This window comes from Phaethon aethereus, assembly GCF_964289735.1.
Source record: "Phaethon aethereus genome assembly, chromosome: 1".
In the NCBI taxonomy this organism is placed as follows: Eukaryota; Metazoa; Chordata; class Aves; order Phaethontiformes; family Phaethontidae; genus Phaethon; species Phaethon aethereus.
Window position 1 is genome coordinate 178,130,115 of NC_138575.1, and position 24,630 is coordinate 178,154,744.

Consider the following 24,630-nt stretch of genomic DNA (forward strand, 5'->3'; position numbering starts at 1 on the left):
AGTTGCTGAGGTTAATTTGTTTTCCCTTTTTATGTGTGGGTTTTTTTATGTGATACACACTCTGGTTTGCCACTTCATAAAGAAACATTGGATACTATTGGTTATTGCAATGTTGATAATTTTTGTGAGCCTTTTAGTCTCATCTTGTAGTATCACCCTTCAGTATCATTGTCATAATCTTGTGAAAGATTTGGTTTTCTTATTTCTATACTACTAAGTCGTTTAAAGATAAAAGGTGTTGTAGTCTGAACAACCCCTGGACATTTGAAATTTCCACACTAAATTCAGGTTTTGCACTTGCCAACTGAGCAAGATTATGGGAAAAGCCCATCTGGAATCTGTCCTGTTCCCTGATTACAGGATTTTGAGGTACACAAGTGCTAAAAAGGGTTTTGAAATACTCAGAGAATCGTCAGGTGAATTTGTGAATCTCACTGCATATATGGTTCACATTGCCTGCACCTAAAGAAAAACAACATATGCAAACACAAAATGTTACTTTCATTTTGCTAATTGGTCAGAAGTACCTATACGTGCCTTTCATGAACTGGTAGAAGATAACTGGTATTGGCTAGCTGAAGCTCTTCAACTAATCCCTTTTTAACAAGCTGCTGACTAAATTTAAAGCATTGATTATGCAGACAAAGCATTTGTTATGAAAACAAAGTAGCTCCTGAATAGGATAAGTAGCAGACTTTTTATGTGGGCTTTCTTAGAAAATAAATAAAAGATTAACTTACTGTCTTCTATTAAGTTTTTTACTCGCTAGTTTTCAAGATGTTAATTTAAAATGTGCTGGGCCATCAGGGCTTGCTTTTGCGTAGTCACTTAATGACTTACTAAGTGACAGATATACTGATGAGTTTGGGGATGAAAAACGTTGTTTATAAACGGCAAGCAGGAAAAAGGGCAAAACTTGTGGCAAACATTGTCTAGTCATTCCAGACTAAAATAGTCTAAGCTCATTTCAGCCCAATCTAACTTTATAGGACTAGCATAAATTCTGTCAGGGTACTTCTCTTTTTCTGACCTGAAAAGTGTTTAATGTTTTGAATAGCCAAGAAGAGGCAGGATTAGTACTTTATATGTTCAAATGTAAACTGACTTAGACCTAAGTTCTGAATTAACAAACAATATGAATTCATTCAGACCTGCTCATTCCTGTTATGTTAGTTTCTCAGAATTGCTGTTGTCACTTCTGAATTCCCCCGAGGAAGGGAAGAAATGTGTCTGTTTAACCGTAGCAACCTCGTTTATTAGGTACTGATTTATTTCTTGTAAATTACTTGTCATTCTAATTCTTCAGCAGTAAAACCAAAGAAGTCTGCATAGGGCTACAATCAAACTGAGAGAAAAAAAAAAAAAAACGAAAGAAAAATGCTGAAATATCTGCTGACTACCCATACTAATGAGCTTAGCTCCATCATTACAGTGAAAGTATTTGTTGATCATCCAAAGATATGAAAATAAACTTGGATTCCTGATCAACATGGTTGGCAGTCCAGATTGGATAGGAACACACAAGCAGATTATGTCACTCACAGAAGTAATATGTTTTTTTTATCCTTTAGGAGGAGTTTGCAAGAGGTATCTAGCATAAACTAATTGACTGTATAACAAAGTAGAATATAACAAATTTAAGGAAATGTTCCTTAAATCACCAATTCATAACTGTTTCTGTTGAGGAATTATGGTTAATAAAATTTTGCCAGTTCTATTTCCTATTAGACAGGCTTACAGATATTGTAACCTTACCAGCATACAAATGGCAATATTGATTAATTTAAACCAGGGGATGCTTTCTCAGAATCCAATTTAATGCTGCACAAGTGAAGTTACTGTGGGTCATAATTTTAAAAAGTAACTCATTCTAGTAAGTTAGTGTCTTTATATGGCACAGTATAGACGACGGGGTGAGATACAAAGGTAACTGAGTTGGTTCTCTGTAAAATTATCTGCAGGCCACCTTCAATTATGCAGGCTTCCAACTACTTTAAAGGAATGCTGTGAAGTCTAGCAATTACTGTGACAGAAAGATGGACCAGCCTTTCCTCCTTTCCCCTGTGGACACTCATACAATGACTGTATGAGAGAATGTGGAACACTTTTTGGACAAAAAATAATTCAGAAGTAAATCACTAGTATGTCAAAAGGAAATACTGTTTTTGTGTACTGTAACAGTCTACCAAGAGTCAATAAAAATACCAAAGTTTTTTTTTCTTTTTTTAAGATAATTGTATTTCATTTTAATAGCTGATTTTTTTTTATTATCTTGAGGCACTTTTCAATTCTTTCCATTGCCAAGAGTGCATATTGCATTATCTTGTAGGTCTATTAATATGGTTCATAGAATATAATACCTACTGAATACAAGCCTTATATAATGAAACTCTTGCATTATTACAGTGTATTATCAAAATTACTTATGTGCTGCTAAATATTTATCTTTCAATAGAATACGTATAAAATGAGATTGGTTTGAATTAACTGATAGTATCATTTGATATGCTGGACTAAAATATATCCTCTGATGCTCCTTTATTGTGTATGTAAGCTGTTTTGTATACATCTAGTTGAAGTGAGAAATGTAATCAGCTTCATCTATGAAACCCTTCATTTTCAGCACCATAAGATATGTAAAACCTTACAGCTTCCATTTGAAACAATCTCATCGCCTATTTGTAAAAGAAGAGGGTATCGTCTGTGTCATGAATTATTTGGAAACACCAGCATTAGTTTCCTTAGGGTTAGTAGTTGCTGACACATTTTCTTATTTTCAGTAAAGGTCTGAACCAGAAAGACTGAACTGAGTAAATTTGAACTAAGAATATATGGCTATATAATGAAAAAATATTTGCATTTTTCTCCTGTTTCTATTTTTTTTTCTGATTTTTTTTAATTGTAGACATCATTATCTTTGTAGGCTAAGTTCACTTTGTATTAATGAACCTTTTTGTGAAAAAGTAGATATGCAATTTATCATTGTGGAAATATTCCCAATTCATTACAAATTAAGTCAATTAGAGTTTATTTTTCTTTCCCAGGTGGTGTAAAATGAATGTGAATTTGAAGAAATGAAATAGAGTAGGCACTCTTAGTAGAAAGATAGGATTGATTTTTCCATTGTTTATTTATTTTTTGTGTTCATATTAATATTTAAGAAAAATAAATAAAGTTTGTTTAATTATGTAAAATAATTTTTCTCTAAAATGCTGAAAAAGTTAAAAAGCCCAATCTTACTTTAATAATGAAGTTGTAGCTATGCTATCAACCTTAACATGAATATACTGAATTTTTGTTTGTTGTTCATACTTATAATTTTAGTAACTTTATCAAAGAAGGAAGAAATTGATTACTTCCATGTCTGTGCTAAAAAAAATCATGTCAGTGTTAAAAGACTTACAACTTTAGTTGTCCCTGCAAACAAAGATTTTTTCCACCTTGTACTTTTAGTGATGAGAACTGGGAAGGATGCATTGATTACTCATATCAGATTCTAGAAGTCTGTGATGAATTCTAGACAACTGGTCACATCTTATCAACGTGGAGTTTCTCTTCTGGTTTACAGACTGTCAGCAGCCAGCCACCCCTTGCCACCCCACTGCGACATGGATTCATGTAGCTCAGAGGAATTCTACCAGGCTGTTCATCATGCGGAGCAGACCTTTAGAAAGATGGAGAGCTATCTGAAGCAACAGCAGCTCTGTGATGTTATCCTGATTGCTGGGAATCGCAAGATACCTGCACATAGGTAGGATGTAAACGTATGACATTGAAATTACACCAGTAAACATCTTGGATATGCTTATTTCTTAGAAGAGTGTTTTCTGTGGACCCTTGTGGCAGCACAAATTTAAATAGCTGCAGAAGATGGCATTTGAAGCTTCGGCCTTTGAAGGTGTTTTTTTTTTGTACATATTTCAAAAGTTCAAGTAGCACTCAACCAGCAAACATTTTATCATGACTGTGCCAAACATTTCTCCTTGCTGTGATGCTGTTCATATGTGAGGAGGAGGGAAATTTCTGAAATGAGATGCTGTACAGTTATACTGAACACAGTGTCATTTTTAGCTTAAGATCATGATACTCTAAGTCTGTCATACAGAGTCTCTCAGACACTTGTAGTAGAATAATACTGAACACTGACTTCCCATGAACTGTTCCTTTGAATGAACTGAAAAATATCTTAACTACTTTAAATGCTAATTATTAGTATAAAAATTATAATATTATAATTTCTAAAATTCTGTAGGATTATCTAGCATTAAAGCAGACATATATATGAAGCAGCATATATATGAAGTTATGCTTGGTTTTGGATTGTATTTAGAACTTAAAATAGTGATTCTTCATTGAGATTTTGGCTTTAGCTATAGCCTTTGATTTAGTGCATGCAAATGAAAATACAGCCCTAGGGTTTAGATTAAAATACAGAGAATACTTCTGAGTTTCCAGGTTAGCAAGTCTTTTTGCATTTGAACTCTACATAAGGCTGCAAACTAAGGGTGACTGTCATAGTTTAACCCCAGTCAGCAACTAAACACCACGCAGCCGCTTGCTCACTCCCCCACGGTGGGATGGGGGAGAGAATCAGAAAAGTAAAAGTAAGAAAACTCATGGGTTGAGATAAAGACAGTTTAACAGGTAAAGCAAAAGCCGCACACACAAGCAGAGCAAACCAAGGAATTCATTCTCCACTCCCCATGGGCAGGCAGGTGTTTAGCCATCTCCAGGGAAGCAGGGCTCCATCATGCGTAGTGGTTACTTGGGAAGACAAACGCCATCATTCCCAATGTCCCTCCACCCCTTCCTTCTTCTTTGTCCCAGCTTTATACATCAAGCATGACAAAATATGGTATGGAATACCCTTTAACCAATTTGGGTCAGCTGTCCTGGCTGTGTCCCCTCCCAGCTTCCCGTGCACCCCCAGGCTGCTCGCTGTCAGGCCAGCATGAGAAGCTGGACTGTCCTTGACTGCTTAGCAACAACTCAAAACATCAGCACCTTATCAACATTTTTTTCAACCCAAACCCAAAACATAGCCTCACACTAGCTTCTATGAAGAAAATAACTCTATCCCAGCTGAAACCAGGACAGTGACCTATTCCCTGCCTGTGCCCTGGTTTCTCTGCTGAGGTACTAAATTCAGAGCAGGACTATGGTTCCCCAACACGAAAACTGAAAAACAGACAATGTATTTCTGAACTCATAAATTAACTTTCTGGTGTAGTGTTATCTTGGCAACTTGGACCTTACAAACTTCTTTCTGCCCTAAGTGAAGATGGGTACAGAGACTGTTCTTTTTCTGTTTTACAGAAAAGTTGGCTATTCTATATTCCAAGTCCCATAATAATAATTAAAAAAGATGGAATATGCAACAGTGCAAAGCCAAAGGTATTGTTCAAATACTAAAAAAGTAAAACCAGACAAAAATCTTCATTAAAATATTTAAATTGCCCCAATAATTGTAATAAATGAGAAGATAACTCAACAATCAGTAACAGTTAGATTGATCTAGGTAGCTTGCAGCATACATGAGACAGTATCTGCTTGTTTTCAGAATAGTAGTTGAAATTAACATAGAAAACTTTCTCCTCTTCTTTCAGCATTTTTCATTCTTAAGACTTTGTTTCTACTCTCCTAAGAGCTGCCATTTTTCCTGTTCCTCCCTTGCCTTCATAAACTCAGGTTCTCAGATGTTAGCTAAATCCCCAGTAATTTCGACCCGCTGACTTGGCAACTGACACAACTCCTGTATTCCAGGATTTTGGCCACAGTTAAATGTATTAAGCATCTGGCAATTTATGCATCCCTGGTAGTTGTAGGCTGATGCCATTTTTATCTAAATCACCAAGATCTTTCCTTCATGGGTATATCAAGTACAGAGGGAATAATATTAAAATTCAGTCCTTCTGCCCATCTGCATTTACAGTGTTCCAGAGCTGCAAGATTTGCCTCAAGGTGTCTCCCATCAGAAAGAAAACTGGAGGGATAATAACCTAAGGCTTTCTAATTTATGTCCAATTTTACATCCCTATACATTAATGAAATAAAATAAATTTTTTTTTTTCAGAAATAATGAGGATTTTGTTGTTCGTTCTTAACAGTTACTTGGCCTATTTTTGCTTTTCACATTTTTCAAAACAGATGAGGCAAAAAAAAAGTCTTAATCTACATTCTTAATCTGACAGAACAAATACTTAGATACATAGAAATATTCCACAGTTGATATCATTTGATTTGTTTAATATGGGTGATATAAAATATAAATTTTTTACCAGTATATTTTTTGCCTATTTTAAATATCTTTTTAAAATGCATAGTTTGTAGAGAAACAGACAGAGGAAACTGTAGGGTTTTTTTAATGATTTATTTTCCCCACTATTTTTAAGGCAGCTGTTCATATTTGTATACACACCTTTTAGTAGTAAATTTAATTTCACAATTGTCATTTGAATTCTACAGTATATCTAAATCCTTTTGGAGCTGGAAAAATACCTTAGTAAGAAGACTGACCATGAAATAATAACCAAAATATTATCTGAATTTTCTAATAAACTTTCAAACAACTTTACATTTGATTTTCTACTTCTCTGTGGTTTGCAGTCAAAAGATCACATCTCAAAGAACTGGAAAAAATAACTATTGAATTATGTAGAATTAAAAAGATTATGTTCTGAATAAACTAGAATTTTGTCCAACAAGATAAACTGAAGTGAAGGGTATTGTGAATTTTTTCAGTTTTTTTTTAATAGCATTTATTCTATGTTTTACTCAGATGTGGCTGGACAAGTAAAGACAAAGCTGTTTATTTTTACTGTGGCCATTACAATTCTAGAATATAATTAATATAATTAAAATATAATTAATTTGGAAGAGACCTTCTAGAGTCTGTTTCAACTCCCCCTGCTCCAAGCAGGGTCAAGTCCGAGGTTAGATTAGGCCATTGAATGTCATACCCAGATAGTTTTTAAATATTGTCACTTGTGGAGGTTCCTCTCTTGGCAGCCTGTTCCAGTTTTTGATTATCCTCACTGTCTTTAGAGATGCAGCATGTTACCCACATCTTCCTTCTTGAGGATGGACATGGAAATTGACTTTTCCAATCGTCAGAAAGCTCCTGCAATTATCATGATCTGTTACAGAGAAGAGGGAATGGACTTTCAGTGACATTGTTGAGGTCCCTCAACCACTGCTCCTTGAATATATCCTCTGTGGTCCCATGGACTTGTGCATGTCCAATTTGCCTAACTGTAGTCTAAGTGTGTCTTCCTCTGTTGTGATACACCACAGTTCCTGCCACTGGGCACAGGGACCTGGGAGGCCTGAAAGCAGACCATGCTAAAAAAAAAAAAAGAAAAAAGACTGAGCCAAAGAAAGCTTTATTGAGCAGTGGACAAAAACTTTCCATAGTCTTCCTTTTGCTGCCAGAATAATTACAAGAACACTTCTTTCAGACTATATTCATTGCTAATTTCAGCTGCACTTGAACTTTGGCCTCACTATTTAGAATACAATAAAAGAATCATAGGATATTTTGGGTTGGAAGGGACCTTTAAAGGTCACCTAGTCCAATCCCCCTGCAATGAGCAGGGACATCTCCAACTACATCAGCTCGGTCAGAGCCCCATCCAACCTGACCTTGAAAGTTTCCAGGGATGGGGCATCTACCACCTCTCTGGGCAACCTCTTCCAGTGTTTTACCACCCTTATTGTAAAAAATTTCTTCCTTAGATCTAGTCTAAATCTAATCTCTTTTAGTTTAAAACCATTGCCCCTTGTCCTAAGGCAACAGATCCTGCTAAAATGTCTGTCCCCATCTTTCTTGTAAGTCCCCTTCAAGTGCTGGAAGTCTGCAAGAAGGTCTCCCTGGAGCCTTCTCTTCTCCTGGCTGAACAACCCCAACTCTCTCATCCTGTCCTCATAGGAGGGGTGTTCCATCCCTCTGATCACTTTTGTGTCCCTCCTCCGGACCCGCTCCAACAGGTCCATGTCTTTCCTGTGCTGAGGGTTCCAGAGCTGGACGCAGGACTCCAGCTGGGGTCTCACGAGAGCGGAGTAGAGGGGCAGAATCACTTCCCTTGACTTGCTGGCCACACTGCTTTGGATGCAGCCCAGGATACAGTTGGCCTTGTGGACTGTGAGCACATATTGCTGACTCATATTCGGCTTTTCATCTACCAGAACCCCCAACTCCTTCTTAGGAAAAATTCCATTTTTGCATGTTAGGGTAATGCCTCTGTCTTTCTCCCAGGTCATTCATCCCTGCTTTCACCTTCCATGTACTCCCTTTTTGCATTTGATTTCAATCAGGAGTCACTTCTGATGTCCAGGTTTGTAATTTGCTATTCATTTTACTAACACCTTTCAGGATCCATTGTCATTGTCTTAAATCCTATTGTCTCATAGTCATTGCAGCCAAGTTTGCCATTAGGTTTCACAGGTCCTTTTCTTATTTTACCAGATTTATCAGGAGCAGATCCAGCAAAGTGTCTTTTGTAATTGAAGTTTTTTACAAAGTATGTTAGATAATATTTATAAAAAATATAAAAATCCTGTTTGCAGAGGGCAATGCATGATCAGTATTTGTGAAAAAATAAATTTATAAATTTGATACTTCATGATAGGAAGAAGTTTGGTAGAACATTCTCTATACAATGTTTATAAAATCTTATCCTAGATAAAATGAACCCTCATTTTAAAATCAAATTAAAATATATCACAAGCCATAGATTATACTGAATATGTTACAAATTAATAAATACAAAATTCTTAAAGTTATTTCCTAGAAAATAACAGTTTTCACATATTTTCTCCTCCTTTTAATAGAATAGTTTAAGAAAGTGCAACAGACTTGATATGTTACATTACAGTACGATAAGAATGACTTTCAGAAAACCAGGGCACAACATTTTACATTTTTCAATAAAAAGTGAACGTGATACTTTTCTTCATATATCTCTGATTTAGAACGAATCAAAACAAAACAATATTGCCAGCACAGAATAATGTTTTATGTAATAATATAGTCTCAATGGATCTATTTCTATAAAAGTAAAAATTCAGTTAAGAAATGCTAGTATATTGCATCAAATGAAGTGAAAGACACCAAAAATAGTTAGTCTGCCATTGTTTCTTGTGCATCTCTCCAGATTCCTCCACAGTTTATAACCTCTGTGTCATTTCTAGTTTCATTCCTAATAATACTTGCTCTTTTTTCCCCTCTGCTCCAATCACATATCTTGATTATGATCTGTTTAAATAAATTTTCCCCCAGAGGAAAAGTTATTGCTGTGCCATAAGATCTCTAAAACCTGATAATTTTATAGAATGATATCAGGTAAGCCTGAATGCTGCTAAATTAATTTTTGTGGGGGTTTTTTTGTTGTTGTTGTTTTGTTTGTTTGTTTTGTTTTTTTTTCATTTTTATTTCTCACAAAAAATAGAATAAAGTCAAATTAGAAGGGAGATCATAAAACATAATCACTGACCTCCAGTTCCCCACTTCAAGTAAAATCAAGTGAATCTCAATTTTTTTGTTACCTTACTATAACACCTATAGAAAACAATCAAATGTAAAAATGTAATATATCTTAAAGAGAGAAAAATGCTAAAATGATAATTTCCCTTCCATTCAGTTAAGCAGTTGCACTAATAACAGTCCATACTAACTTAAAATATTATGAACATGCAGTTTGTAGTTTCTCTGCTCACTCTGGAGATGCATGCTATATACATTTTTCACTTTCTCTGTACCTCTCATTTAAAATATAAACTCTTTAAGACAAGAAACATACTGTAACTTTAAAGTGCCTGGAATAGAAGAGACTCAGGCATTTCTGCTACAAAACAAACAAATGAGTAAAACCAATCGACTATAATTGACACTTCCTTCTTCTGTCCAGTTTACAATCAGCTGAATGCAGCTGTATCTAGAAATCTAACTAGACTGTAGCTAGTATACGTCATCTGAAACTCAAAAAAACCTGTGAAGTAAATGTTATTCAGAACTATAGTGACATGATCAAAGCAGCAATTATTCCCAAAGTAAAAGAAAAAAATTAATCAAGCAATAATCCCATGGATAAACATGAAATAAAAAGTAAGTATTTACCACAAATAATTTGGTTGTTCTGAGTGAAGGCAACTCAGTTGAATTGCACTGATTTTAAATACTATACTTGAAATACTATATTCTACAGCTGTGAAACAAACATCAAAAATGCTGCAAAGAAAACAGCCGAAGTCAATGCAAATGATAGATAGACCTTTAAGATTTACACTGGAGAATTCATTAAAACTTCCAGCCAGGACTGTATAAATGTTATAGGCAGCTCTAAACTCAGACTAAGGTTTAAGCCATAAATTAGATTTTGACTAGGAATGGTGCACAAAACAATACAGGAACTCAATGCTAAAGGGAAAAAAAAGAAAAGTGATAAAAGCATAGAATTTATGTATCCCTATTCAATTAAAACAAAATGCTCCCATATATCAGATACTGCATTTCAATAAAACAAAAAATTCTATGAAAAACACAACCTACTGTCCATGAGTTTAAAACCAATTTATTCAAGTAATATGGTTGGGACCAAATGACAGCAATAACAAAAAATCCTGCTATCAGAGAAAAAGCAGCAAGGCAATTTAGATAAGCTTTCAATATTAACCTTGATGGATAACTTTTTTTTTTTTTTAAAGAAGAAGGACTGACAGATGAAGACTATTTCCTGATACTGAGAATTGTGTTAATATTTTCAAATTAATTTCTGTGATCTCCACAAGGAACTGTTCTGGTTTTATTTGTACCTTTTCCAGACATAAAAGATTTTAAGTTCACACAATCGAGTATGTACCAGTTAAAGATTTAGCACATACTGAAATGGGTCTTGAGATTTGAAGATAATTTCTGAGAACTGGAAGTTGGTTATCCAGCCATAATCTGGATTTTTGGATTTGATATGGCCATGTGTGTAATCTCATTGTAATCAGTGGAAATCTATAGCTTAAATTACCTAAACATCTGTGTCTGATTATAGTGTGTTGACCTTGGCTGGTTGGCAGGTGCCCACCAAGCTGCACTATCACTCCTCCTCAGCAGACCAAACAGAGAAAACAAGATGGAAAAAATCATGGGTCGAGATAAGGACAGGGAGATCACTTACTAATTACCGTCACAGGCAAAACAGGCTTGACTTGGGGTAAATTAGTTTAATGTAATGCCAGTTAATAACAGAGTAGGATAGTTAGAAGTAAAAATGAAACTGAAAACACCTTCCCCTTACCCCGCTTCTTCCCAGGCTCAACTTCACTCCTGACTCTTCTGCCCCCTCCTGAAAAAGTGGCACAGGGGGACATGGGTTGGGGCTTGTGGTCAGTTCATTACACATTGACTCTGCTGCTCCTTCCTCCTCACACTCTTCCTGTGCTCCAGCGTGGTGTCTCTCCCACAGGAGACAGTTCTTCACAAACTGCTCCAGTGTGGGTCTTTTCCATGGGGTACAGTCCTTCAGGATCTGACTTCTTCAGCACGGGTCCCCTATGGGCCACAGGTCCTGCCAGAAACCTGCTCCTGCATAGGCTCATCTCCATGGGCCTCAGCTCCTGCCAGGAGTCTGCTCCAGCATGGGCTCTTCACCTCTTCACGGGCTGCAGCTTCCTTCAGGGTACATCCACCTGCTTCAGTGTGGGATCCTACACAGGCTGCAGAGTGGATATCTGCTCCAGCCTGGTCTTCCATGGGCTGCAGGGGGACAACCTGCTTCAGCATGGTCTGAATCTCTGCTTCGGTGTGTCTGGAGCACCTCCTCCCCCTAATTCTTCTCTCACCTTGGTGTCTGCAGGGCTCTTTCTCTCACATTTTCTCGTTCCTTTCACACAGCTGATGTTGCACAGCATTTCTTCACCTTTCTTAAATATGCTCAAAGAGTTATAGTAAATGGGGTTACATCAGGCTAGTGGTCAGTCACCAGTGGAGTTCCCCATGGCTCAATTTTAGGGCCAGTGCTCTTTAATGTTTTTAGAAATGATCTGGACGCAGGAATCAAATGTACTTTAAGTAAGTTTGCCAACGATACTAAACTAGGAAGATCTGTGATCTCCCTCAAGCGTAGAGAAGCTTTACAGAGAGATCTGGATAGACTAAAGAGATGGACAGTCATCAACTCTACGAAGCTTAACAAGAGCAAGTGCTGGATTGTCCACCCGATACGGGATAATCCTGGTTATGCATTCAAATTGGGGGACCAGTTGTGAAGATAAATTAATAATGATGCTCTATTGTATCATTTTGTACAAAGGAGTTCTAGAATAAAAGAAAAGGATGACAAATAGATCTTAAAAAAATCTAGGTATCTGAGCAGTCACTTATTCTAATAACTTCATAGATCTGTCTCTGTACTTTCATCCAACCTAGTCTCTGTATTTCTGACATTTCTCCTGATAGTTCAAAGGAGTGAAAATGGAAATTTTCCTTCTCTTGCAAGCTTTTTCTCTTTTTCCTTTTGGAGTTACAAAATAAATAAATAAAATTAAACCCACAAATAGAGGATCACAGTTTATTATGTTGTCTTTCTACATTCAAATGTATATGCTGTGTTTAAATATGTGTTTTTTCTTCTGGAGAAAAATACTGAGTTCTGCTTTGTATTTGCATCATAATGGATCTTTATCAGCTCTTATCTTCATCGCTGTAGCATTATGGCTCCCTACCCATTCCCAGATATTGTCTTCTCTTATTTTTTCATCTTTCTACTGGTTCAAAACAGCAAAGAGTTCAAAATACTGGCTGCAATAGCAGATATCTTCAAAACTGACACAAGGATACAAACTGACACTGGCAAAGTATTTTGGACAATGGAGTTTGCTATTGTCTGGCAGCTGTGATATGTGCATTACTTGTGGTCTTTGGAAAAAGCTAAAACTATAGCAGACATTGTGTGTTTGGCAGAAATTATGATGTCAGGTTTGTGTAACATTCCTAAAAATATTGTGGTAACTTAAGAGATGTAATGAGATGTAAAATTGTGTTTCGGTTTGCACTGTAGAGGAGATAAGGAGGCATTTACTGTATTTACACTTAAATGTCTTGGAGACACTGAAAGAATTAAAAGAAGGTGAAATAAAGAAAGAAGATAATGTAAACTCAAAAGACATGGTCCTCAGGGCAAAGAGGGAACATCACATAGGTGGTGTAGATTACTGGTATGACTTGTATCTATGTGTTGTATAAGAGATTAAAATGGAAGAAAATTATGTTTGAGTAAAGAAAAAAAGGATACTTTCTTGTTTCAGGTTTAATCAATTATCTTAAAGATTACAACTGCCTGCCTATGAGTTTGGGGAGGGGTTTTTTTGTTTGTTATTTGGGGACTTATTATTATTATTCTGTAGTTTTTCTAGAAAAAAGTGCCTTTACAAATAAGTTAGTTTATACATATTACTCAAATGGTCAGAAAAAAAAAAATTACCATGTAGTTCTCTTCCTTTTTCTCCAAAATGAGATAAGCACACAGGACAGACTGTCAAAATTAACAGTTCACTGTTATATACCCACTGACCACTTCTTTAACCAATAAATGTGAATTTCTAGTATGTTAATGAGCTAATCTGATGCCGCTGAATTATTAGAAAGATGATTGCACTATGATAATGGTTCTCATGGATGCTGCATCTTCAATTAACTCTAAGATTATCTCCTGCTTGTTAACTGCACACTTTCACTTACAAAGACTGGGAAAAAATACGCAATTTTGCCACATGACTTTTGGCAGATTTTTTATTTATTTTTTTCCTCTGTAAAATATATATTTTTTTCAATTTGACAGATACAAATGTCAAAGTGTGTGCATATACATATACACACTTATATATATGCATTCATAAATACAAAAAATAAAAATCTGTAATTTTAAGCTCCAAAGTCTGAAATAAAAAAAAATTCATTTTCAATGAACAATTGAATGATTTACACAAAGCATGTTTTGAGAAGTCAGTTGAATGCATGTTACTTTTGAGACTTATCTGCCTTTATGTGCTGTTCAGATGACTGATACATAATCTGAGCTTTTAGTCGATACTAATTGGGTTTTATTAGTCGTGTAGAGCCTACAGATACATACATTCATCAATTAAAGTCATTCTACAAAGTAAGAACTAACAGTTCATCAGTTTTTCATTCTAACTGTTGTGGTTTAACCCCAGCCAGTAACTAAGCACCACACAGCTGTTCACTCACACACGCACCCAGTGGGATGGGGGAAAGAATTGAAAGAGTAAAAATGAGAAAACTCATGGGTGGAAACAGAGACAGCTCAATAGGTAAAGCAAAAGCCACACATGCAAGCAAAGCAAAACAAGGAACCTATTTACCACTTCTGACTGGCAGGCAGGTGTTCAGCCATCTCCAGGAAGGCAGGGCTCCACCACACACAACGGTCACTTGGGAAGACAAATGCCATAACTCCAAACGTCCTCCCCCCTCCTTCTTCTTCCTCCAGCTTTATATGCTGAGCATGATGTGGTATGGTGTGGAATATCCCTTTGACCAGTTTGGGTCAGCTGTCCCAGCTGTGTCCCCTCTCAACTTCTTGTGCACCCCCAGCCTGCTCACTGGTGGGGACGGGTGAAAAGCAGAAAAGGCCTTGACACTGTGTAAGCACTGCTCAAAAATAACAAAAGCATCCCTGTATTATCAACACTGTTTTCATCCTAAATCCAAAACATAGCCTCACACTACCTTCTATGAAGAAAATTAACCTTATCCTGGCTGAAATCAGGACAGTATCTGTCCCTTATTCCATACTATTTACGTCATGCTCAGGTACCACACTATCCAATACAACCTCATTAACCACCACCGTCCTTTCCCATCCTTTGATATAATACACAGATATTGCTCCCTTAGTCTATGGGCCATCCCCGTAAAATATCTGTGAAATGTCCACAAATATCCACAAAATGTCCACTGAGTTCATTTAGTCCATCCCTTTGGGCTCCATCTCTTATGGTGGTCGCTCAGGACAGAAATGGTGTGTTGCGTGGGGTTACTGGGCGCCAAAGCCAGCTCAGGTTGGGTTGCTGCTGTACACATGCTGCTTCTTATAAGGCTTGTCCTCCATTGGTTCAGGTGGTTCCTGCTATAGTAATTCATATAACATGCAACTCAAATCCTAAGTTACAACAATTTGAAGATGTTTCCATTACAGTCTCCACCCCTGGTCCCTTTGGCCCAGGTTATAGTGTGTAACACTGCAATGAACTCCTCCCCTTGCTACTAGCCTGGCTAGCAACCAGGGGTTCCTGCTATAGTAATTCCCATAACATACAACTCAAATCCCAGGTTACAACAATTTAAAGTTATTACCATTACAATCTCCTCCCTTGACCCCTTTGGGTTTAACATTGCAATGAAGTCCTCCCCTTGCCCCTGCTCTGGCTTGGGCTTATCCACAGACTGCAGGTCCTTCTATGAGCCACAGTCTCTTCAAGGGTATATATTCTGTGGCACAGGCTTATCCACAGCCACAGTTGCTTTAAGGTGCACCTGTTCCAAAATGGCCTTCCCCATAGGCCACAATTTCTTCAAAGATATAGCTGCTCCAGCATGGCCTTACCCACAGCCATAGTCCCTTCAGTAGTAAAGCCACTCCAACATGGCTTTCCCAGTGGCTGAAGTCCCTCTGGGGATGTATCTATCTGCTCTGTCACGGGCTTATCCATGGCCACATGCTTTGAGGTGCTCCAGCATGACCTCACGCACAACCACTGAAGCTTCAGGGTGTACCTGCTGCAACATTGTCTTATCAACAGCCACAGCCACTTCAAGGTGTACCTTCTGCAGTGTGGATTTATATTTGGGCCACAATCCTTTCAGAGGTATACCTGCTGTGGCAGAGATGTAACCATGGCCACAGAAGCTTTGAGATGTACCTGCTCTGGCATGGGCTTATCCACGGCCACAGAAACTTCAGAGTGTCCTGCTCCCATGTGGACTCATCCACAGGTCACAGTCCCTTTGACTCAAGTTCACACTGGAGTTCCAGCCTGTCCAGTAGAGCACCACAGAAGAAGCAGTGATGCCCTGGCCATATGCCAGCCCAGGCGCATCGACATTGTTGTTATCAAAATCTTCCCAGGCACAGCAGAGTAAAATGGTAAGTAGCACAGCAGCACAGAAAGCAGCGAAAGCAAAAAGCAGCCACTAAAGAGCACTAGACTTTAACATACAGTAAGGAAAGCAAATCCATGGCAAGCACAGGAGCCTGCCAATTAATAGCTAAACAGCAATAACAACTATAAATTCAATCTAGCACATTCCAGTCAAATCTGTTGTTATCTCAACCCTTTGAGCCCCATGTTGGGTGCTAAAAAGGATTATTGTGGTTTAATCCCAGTCAGCAACTAAGCACCACACAGCTGCTCGCTCACACACCCCGCACTGGGATGGGGGAAGGAATTGGAAGGGTAAAAGTGAGAAAACTCGTGGACTGAGACAAAGACAGCTCAATAGGTAAAGCAAAAGCCATGCACGAAAGCAAATCAAACCAAGCAATTAATTCACCACTTCCCATTGGCAGGCTGGTGTTCAGCCATCTCCAGGAAAGCAGGGCTCCACCATGCACGTTTGTCACTTGGAAAGATAAATGGCATAACTCCGAATATCCTTCCTTTCCTTCTTCTTCCCCCAGATTTATATGCTGAGCATGATGTGGTATGGTATGGAATATCCTTTTGGCCAGCCTGCGTCAGATGTCCCAGCTGTGTCCCCTCCCAGCTTCCTGTGCATTCCCAGCCTACTTGCTAGCAGGCTAGCAAGAGAAGCTGAACAGTCCTTGACTGCTTAGCAACAACTAAAGACATCCCTGAATTATCAACACTGTTTTCACCTCAAATCCAAAACATAGCCCTATACTAGCTACTATGAAGAATATGAATTCTATCCCAGCTGAGACCAGGACACTGTTGTTCAGTCTTCAATACTCTCATGACTTGCAATGGGATAGCATATATTAGATATACAGTTTTCTTTCTTGCACAGATATCCTTTGCCTGTTGACTCTGAAAAAGTAAAAAAATTCTGCTTTGAATGAACAAGTGATGACAATGTAGAAAACTGAAGTAGCTGATGGTGTTTTGGCAAGCAAGTCTGAGGCCAGATGAAAACTCAGATTGAAGAAGGAAGAGTTGTTCGTTCGCAAACCAGAGATAATGGGCAGAATAGACAATGACTGGTTGTACATACTCTTCACAGGCAATAGAAAAGAATAGCAGATGCTTTATTAGGTCCCAATATTCTTTTACCAAAAGTATATTATGAATTCCATATCTTGAAACATAGCTGGCATAAACACTTCAACACCCTCCAGTAAACTGTGTCCTCAGGAACTTCCAAGCCAGAGGGGATACCTCTCTACTACCCTGAATATACATATTTTTTTTCCATAGAGGTTGAGTACAATTTTGGTTATGAGAGGAGGATATACAAAATATGAATGCAACAAGGAACACAGCCACTGTTTTAACCTAATTGTTATCATGTTGTCACCTTGTAAATTCCTGAAAATGTCTCTGATAATCAGGTTAGTCAATGGAATGAAAAGTAGATCCACTAATCCACAAAAGGAGGGAAAACAGTCTATGAACAATGTCTGATGGTACAAACTAAAGGAAAAGCTTATATTGTATAAGAGGTCAATGGAATATTTTTGTTCTCTTTCTAGAGACAAGATACAAAACATGATTAGAGAATCTTATTAGAATTTTGTGGACAAGAATAATTTATGTTATATCTCATGGATTTCTTTACATACTTATAAGTTCAAAAGACAGCAGTTACAGCAGTACTAAGCCCAAATTAACAACTTGGTGTCCTGACTGCAAAAGTAGAATGGTAGATGGCAAAGAATTCTAGATTTGAAATGCTGACTGGATGACAGGTGGAGGTAGAAGGTACATACAGTGGCAAATTCTTCAATGAAGAATGGATGTTACAATTTAATGTTGATCTTAAGTGAATTAGAGTCTAAAGAACAGAATGAACAGATTAAGAAAAATAAAATTAAAAACTTGCAAAACAAAAATTACCATTGATAAAGCCTAGAATAAAGGTTTTGACAAGCAAAATTCCTCAAGGTACCAATAGCTTTTGCAGAAAACACTCTACTTATTTTTACACAGTCCCTTAGAGAGTTCATTAGAGAGCAAGAAGATTTGGTTTTATCCTGTGCTACTGAAGCTGAGGTGAAAATGACAATATTTTCTACTTTATATGTGTTAAAGCCAATTGTAATAATATGCATCAGAAAGAGTTTGAAAAAAAAAGGGAAAGATATGGTATATCTGATTCTGAATTATGGACAATGTGGAAGTGGGTGATCCCAATTAAGTACAGATCAGAATTCTGAGGCAGGAAATGCCAATTTAAAGTTAGTGGGCAATATTTGGTCTCACAATAAAATTTATTGGCATCTGGACATAATTTTTTCTAAGGATCTCTGTTACTGAGCAGGAAATAGTCTGTGTACTAAATTAAATTTACTGTTAACTGTATTTTTCCCAAGACTCTTATAGCTTTTTGTGTCTCTGGTAAACTGTTGAGGGAGAGTACCACAACCATCAGGAAAGGTCATCACTAATCCAAAACAGTTGTTCTGTTCCACAACTTACTACTTCGTTGTATCTTACTCAAAAAAGATGGCAGTCTTTATTGTATGGTCAAGATTGTTCTGGAAGTGACAGCCAGTGTCTACTTCCTTTTTTGCCTAAAAATTTTCAAGAGCATGCATGAATATACTTTAGTATAAGTTCTGCAAACCTTAAAAGTTAGGAAAACATGAAGCTGTCTCTATATATACAGTACATTTTTGCCTGCTATAAGAAGAGCTGTAAAGCAGCGCTATTAGTAAAGACACCCAGTGTCATCTCGTGTCCTCTACAGAGCAACAAATCACATTTAAAAACAATGAATGCTCAGCGTCTATATAAACTATCATAATACATGTGGAAAAAAGTTTTATCATGCCTGTGAGTTTTCAGGCCAAGTAATATTTGAGATTCTATTCAGTTGGCAGTAAAATATTGTTAGAGCTTGCTTATAGAATATAAGGGATCAAGGCTTGTTTCTTTTGTTTGTTTGCTTCTTTTAATTAATAAATGCACGAACCAAGTTGAGGGAATTCTGTATCAAAGGTATATGTGAAAACAGTTGTGAAAATTGCAAGGAAATATTCTGCAATAAAATAATATAAAATTTGATGTCATAAAACAAAGAAGTCACAACAGGGATCAGTTATATTCTGTATTATAAAAGAAACCAAAAATATTTAGTTATAGTAAAGGCAGAGAAGTTCCTTAATCTGGAGAAAATCTTTCTGGGTCCACAAACTCATTTATAGCTATGAGTTACCTGCTATGATTCTCAAGGATGAAAGAGTTTATTATGTATTCACACTGCTAGTTCAGTAGTTGAAAAAAGATGACATCCTGAGACACCTGACCTTTCTTGATGAATAGGTCAACATGCCTTTAAACCAAGATTTAGACTTGTTTGGAGCTTTCTGAGCTACAAAAAGCAGCAGATGATTATAAATTAATTGATCCCTTTGGTTTCTCACTTTTTATTTTCTATTTCAACAGTGGAATACAATTTAGTTTTATAAAATGTATCACCTTTCAGAATTAAGAGTAATTAGAAAGTTCGTTTCCCTTCAATGCAGTCTCTGACGTGCTTCCCAAGGAAAAAAAGGTTTGTGTCTTGAAATCAGTTGACTTTTTGGTTATATTCAGTTGGTGAAATAGCCAGTTTATTATTTATATTAACTATTGATTAATGTAAGGGCAAGTCCTGCCTGACAACCTAGTGGCCTACTGTGATGAAGTGACCACATCAAGGGACAAGGGAAGAGATACTGATGTCATCTATCTGGACTTCTGTAAGGCCTTGGACACGGTCCCCCCCAACATCTTTTTCTCTAAATTGGAGAGAGATGGATTGGATGGGTGGATTGTTGGGTGGATGAGGAATTGGTTGGATGGGCACATCCAGAGGGCAGTGGTCAACAGCTCAATGTCCAGGTGGAGATTGGTGATGAGTGGTGTCCCTCAGGAGAGGGACCATTTCTCTTTAATATATTCATCAATGACATAGACAGTGGGACCGAGTGCACCCTCAGCAAGTTTGCAGATGACACCAAGCTGAGTGGTGCGGTTGACACACCTGAGGGATGGGATGCCACCCGGAGGGACCTGGACAAGCTCAAGGCATGGGCCTATGTGAACCTCATGAGGTTCAACAAGGACAAGTGCAGGGTCCTGCACCTGGGTTGGAGCAAACCCCAGTATCAATATGGGCTTGGAGAATGAAGGGATTGAGAGCAGCCCTGCCTAGAAGGACTGGGGTTACCGCTGGATGAAAAGCTGGGCATGAGCCAGCAATGTGCACTCACAGCCCAGAAGGCCAACTGCCGCCTGGACTGCAATCCAAAGCAGCGTGGCCAGCAGGTCGAGGGAAGTGATTCTGCCCCTCTACTCTGCTCTTGTGAGACCTCACCTGGAGTCCTGCACCCGGCTGTGGAGCCCTCAGCACAGGCAAGACATGGGCCTGTTAGAGCAGGCCCAGAGGAAGGCCACAAAAATGATCAGAGGGATGGAACACCTCTCCTATGAGGAAAAGCTGAGATATTTGGGGTTGTTCAGCATGGAAAAGGGAAGGTTCCAGGGGGACCCTGTTGCAGCCTTCCAGAACTTAAAGGGTGCTTATAAGAATGACGGGGACAGACTTTTTAACAGTCCTTATTGCGATAGGACAAGGGGTAATGGTTTTAAATTAAGAAAGAGTAGATTTAGACTATATAGAAAGAAGAAATTTTTCACAATGGGGGTGGTGAAACACTGGCACAGGTTGCCCAGAGAGGTGGTAAATGCCTTATCTCAGGGAACATTCAGGTCAGGGTGGATGAAGCTCTGAGCAACCTGATCTAGCTGAAGATGCCCCTGCTTCTTGCAGGGGGTTTGGGCTAGATGACCTTTAAAGGTCCCTTCCAACCCAAAGATTGTATGATTCTATGATTCTGTGCTTCTATGGTTTTATGATTCAATGATAAGAGACATTAAAAAAAAATCTTCTTTCCTTATCGCTCTGTTCAGAAATTTGTTTTGCTTGGTTAGGTGAGCTGCTGTTTCACAGAAACTTTCCGCTCACTTAAGCCATCTTAGCAAGTGGTGCAAACCAGTAGGGATAAACTTGTAAGTAAAATAGGTATTGCTGAGGACCTGACATCTGTATCATATATTTTTCAGGGTTTTTCACTTTGGACTAGATCTTGCCTGGTCCTGTAGACTGAATGCTCATTTGCAGCTGGAATCCGTTAGATACCTCATTGAATTTACTCATCCCAGAATAATCCATGAGAGTAATTGTGGAAAATTGCAGATTTTTGTAAAAGTTTGTGAAAGAGGTGTAATCCTTCTGTAATTTATTTTCTCTCCTCCCTCTGTTTTTTATCTTTGAGTTGAGAATACATATACAAGAAGACTGTATAATAAATAATATCTGAACATAAATTATATAAATTACAAATATAAGATACTGCTGTTTAAAAATATTTCAATTTATCATTAAAATATCTGTTTATTAATTTCTCAATTGTTTTTAATGTAGCAAAGGGGGTTGTGTTTGCTTTTAGCATGTGATCAAGATGAAGACTCATAGTTGAATTTAAATGACGGTTAGTAAATCTGAAGCAACAGCTGATGCAAAATGCTCTCAGGTGGAAATTTCAATCACAGGCCTAAATTATGTCTCTGCTAGCAATGAAAGATTATATCTCATAGAAAATAATAAATTTGTCATGTTTTTTTGTTTTTTCTGTGATTTTTTTTAAATTGAGTATCTAATAACAATGAATCAAGTCACTTATAAATAAGTGATCAGAAAAAGTATTTGAAGAAGTGTTATAAGATTTGTAGTTATCCAGAATTTTATGATTATCTACATTGACGAACCACACAATTGTGATACTCAGATGAGATAATAAATAAACAAACATAGATGTAAATGTCCCCCAGTGGTTAAAAATATAAATAATTAGTGAATTAGCAACAAAGTATGTTTCTAATTTGATCTTTTTGTAGCCATCTATTATTTTTATTAACAACAGGAATATAAAAATGAGTTGTTTGTGAATTAAGATCTTTACTTTTAAAGTTCATGATTGCTAGAGTTGAACACATCACCAGAAATGATAAAACTACTACACCTAATTAGTCATTGCTCATCATTTGAGCCAAAGTAAAGATCATATATATGTTCTCAAGCTGCTCTACTTGCAGGTAAAATATAGTATTTTAAAAAACTGTAAAATTTTGAACACAGTTCCAAGTGTCATATTTTACTTTTCTATTGGAATAAGCTAAGAAAACAAAACCAATCAATTACCACACTGGCTGATAAACAGTACCTTGTTATTCTTCAGTTTCTTTTTTTTTCCACCTTGGACAAAAATGTTTACTATATACAAATGGCTAAATATTTCCTCTTGGTTTACAAGTTCTCCAGTTGTGATTTTTGTGTCTTTTATCTATGTGGTGTATGTGTTATGCTTTCAAATTAATCCAGAAATGTGATCATCTTGTATGGAAGCATGTGGTATGCTATTTATAGCTGTACCACATTTCTAGCTCAAGACCATCTATGAATATTCACTCCTAACAAAATCATAACGTTACTGGATTTAGAAGAATGTCTTAGCTTAATGCCCCAGTAATGACAATCATACCTGATACTTGCTGTGGTTTTGATTTATCTAAACAGGATCCCCAAACAAGCCATGCACACTGTGTAAGAATTTTGAAATTATTTTCCTTTGGAAAGGTTTCTTAACAAAAACATTGCATTATACAATTATTTTTTTTTTCCAGTGAATAGCATGTTAAGCTACTAACAATTTTACTGAAGGATGAAGGATTGTGTAGTTACATGCTGTTAGTAAAGTTTATAAAAAATAGGCCTTTAAGAACAATTAAGAATACCTCTGGGTTATGAAATGTGTTTCACTGATAATTTGTCTTTAATACTGAGAGGTTATCTTGTTAACATTTGGGACATCTACACGACAAGAAAATGATCAGAAAGACTGAGTGCTGGTTTCTAGTCTGTTTTATAGTCATATGCTAATGTCCCACTCGGTTCATATCACAGGAAGCAAAACCAAATTAAACTAAAATGTCATGTTGTATTTTTTTGCCTACATGCATTAATAATGTATTGCTCCTGGAAATTTATAATTACTATGAAAAAATGTTTTTTAAAATGTTTGATTTTTTTATATATAACATTTCTAATACATGTACCAATGTGAATGACACCAGTTTCTAACTTTTTTACAGACTTGTCCTCAGTTCTGTCTCTGACTACTTTGCTGCCATGTTTACAAGTGATGTTTGTGAAGCCAAACAAGAAGAGATCAAAATGGAAGGCATAGACCCCAATGCACTGTGGGATCTCGTTCAGTTTGCATATACAGGTATTGTAATGCATACATTATACTTCCTATAGAGAAAGATATTGATAGTTTTGTTTGCTACATGCCAGTGGTTACTTGTGAAGAAAAAACACCGTTAAGTCCGAACGTCATTCCCTTCCTTCTTCTTCCTCCAGATTTATATACTGAGCATGACATTGTATGGTAAGGAATATCTCTTTGGCCAGCCTGGGTCAGCTGTCCTGGCTGTGTCCCCTCCCAGCTTCCCGTGCACTCCCAGCCTTCTCGCTGGCAGGCCAGCATGAAAACCTGAACAGTCCTTAATTGTTTAGCAACGACTAAAAACATCAGTATGTTATCAACATTATTTTCATCCCAAATCCAAACCACAGTGTTATACCAGCTGTCAGGAAGAAAATTAACTCTATCCCAGTCAAAACCAGGACATTCTATATTACTGTCTTAGTCAAAATTCAGTTTAAATAATAACATAAATATTTTAAAATTTTAAAAAATAAAGTATTTGACCTGGACGTTGTCACTTTAATTTCCTGTTACAGGCTGGTACTCTGTTGTGTAATATAAATTTATGAATGACTCATAACTCAGAGTTAATAACTCAGAACTTCCTTCTGAACAGTTATTACATTTTAATGCATAATAAATTCATTTTTTATCCTTCTTAAACAAGCTGTTATGCACAATGTATCTGAATACTAAAGTTACAAAATAAAGTAATTAAAAGAGAGGAAATGCCAATAATAAGATTTGTAGTCTGAATTTGTCTCCCCTTGCCTATGAATTATGTAAGTATAAAATATATGCTGTTTTCTATTTCTGTTTCCTTAAAAGACATCTTCATATTGTTTAAAAGAACAGTATTTTATCATGATGTTTCTTCTGAATAATTGATTTTAGCTTCAATTTTAAATGGATAGCCCATACCCTGCAGTTTCAATCCTCTCTAAATACACATATTTTAATTTGATCATAAGTTGCTGTTTGCTTTGATATATTTAATCAGGATATGTGCTGTTTATTTTATGACATAACAACTTTACCATCTTAATAGGAAACAGAAACTGCAAGTAAACATAATTTAAGTTAAAAATGCTCTTTTTGAGAATCATGTTTGAGAAATTCAGGTTAT

The 24,630-nt window shown here is 36.9% G+C and overlaps 1 protein-coding gene across 2 annotated transcripts in view; it reads left to right on the top strand.

Annotated features, from left to right (window-relative positions):
• The window catches only part of KLHL1 (kelch like family member 1), a gene marked incomplete at both ends in the record, with an annotated part of 258,931 nt that overhangs the window by 74,870 nt on the left and 159,431 nt on the right, over positions 1 to 24,630 (top strand). The window contains 2 exons of one of the 2 annotated variants that reach the window (XM_082013897.1): positions 3,569 to 3,751; positions 23,386 to 23,522. In XM_082013897.1, coding sequence (XP_081870023.1) covers positions 3,569 to 3,751; positions 23,386 to 23,522 — 320 coding nt within the window. The remainder of the gene's footprint in view (positions 1 to 3,568; positions 3,752 to 23,385; positions 23,523 to 24,630) is intronic. The other variant, XM_082013898.1, reaches the window with a different exon arrangement.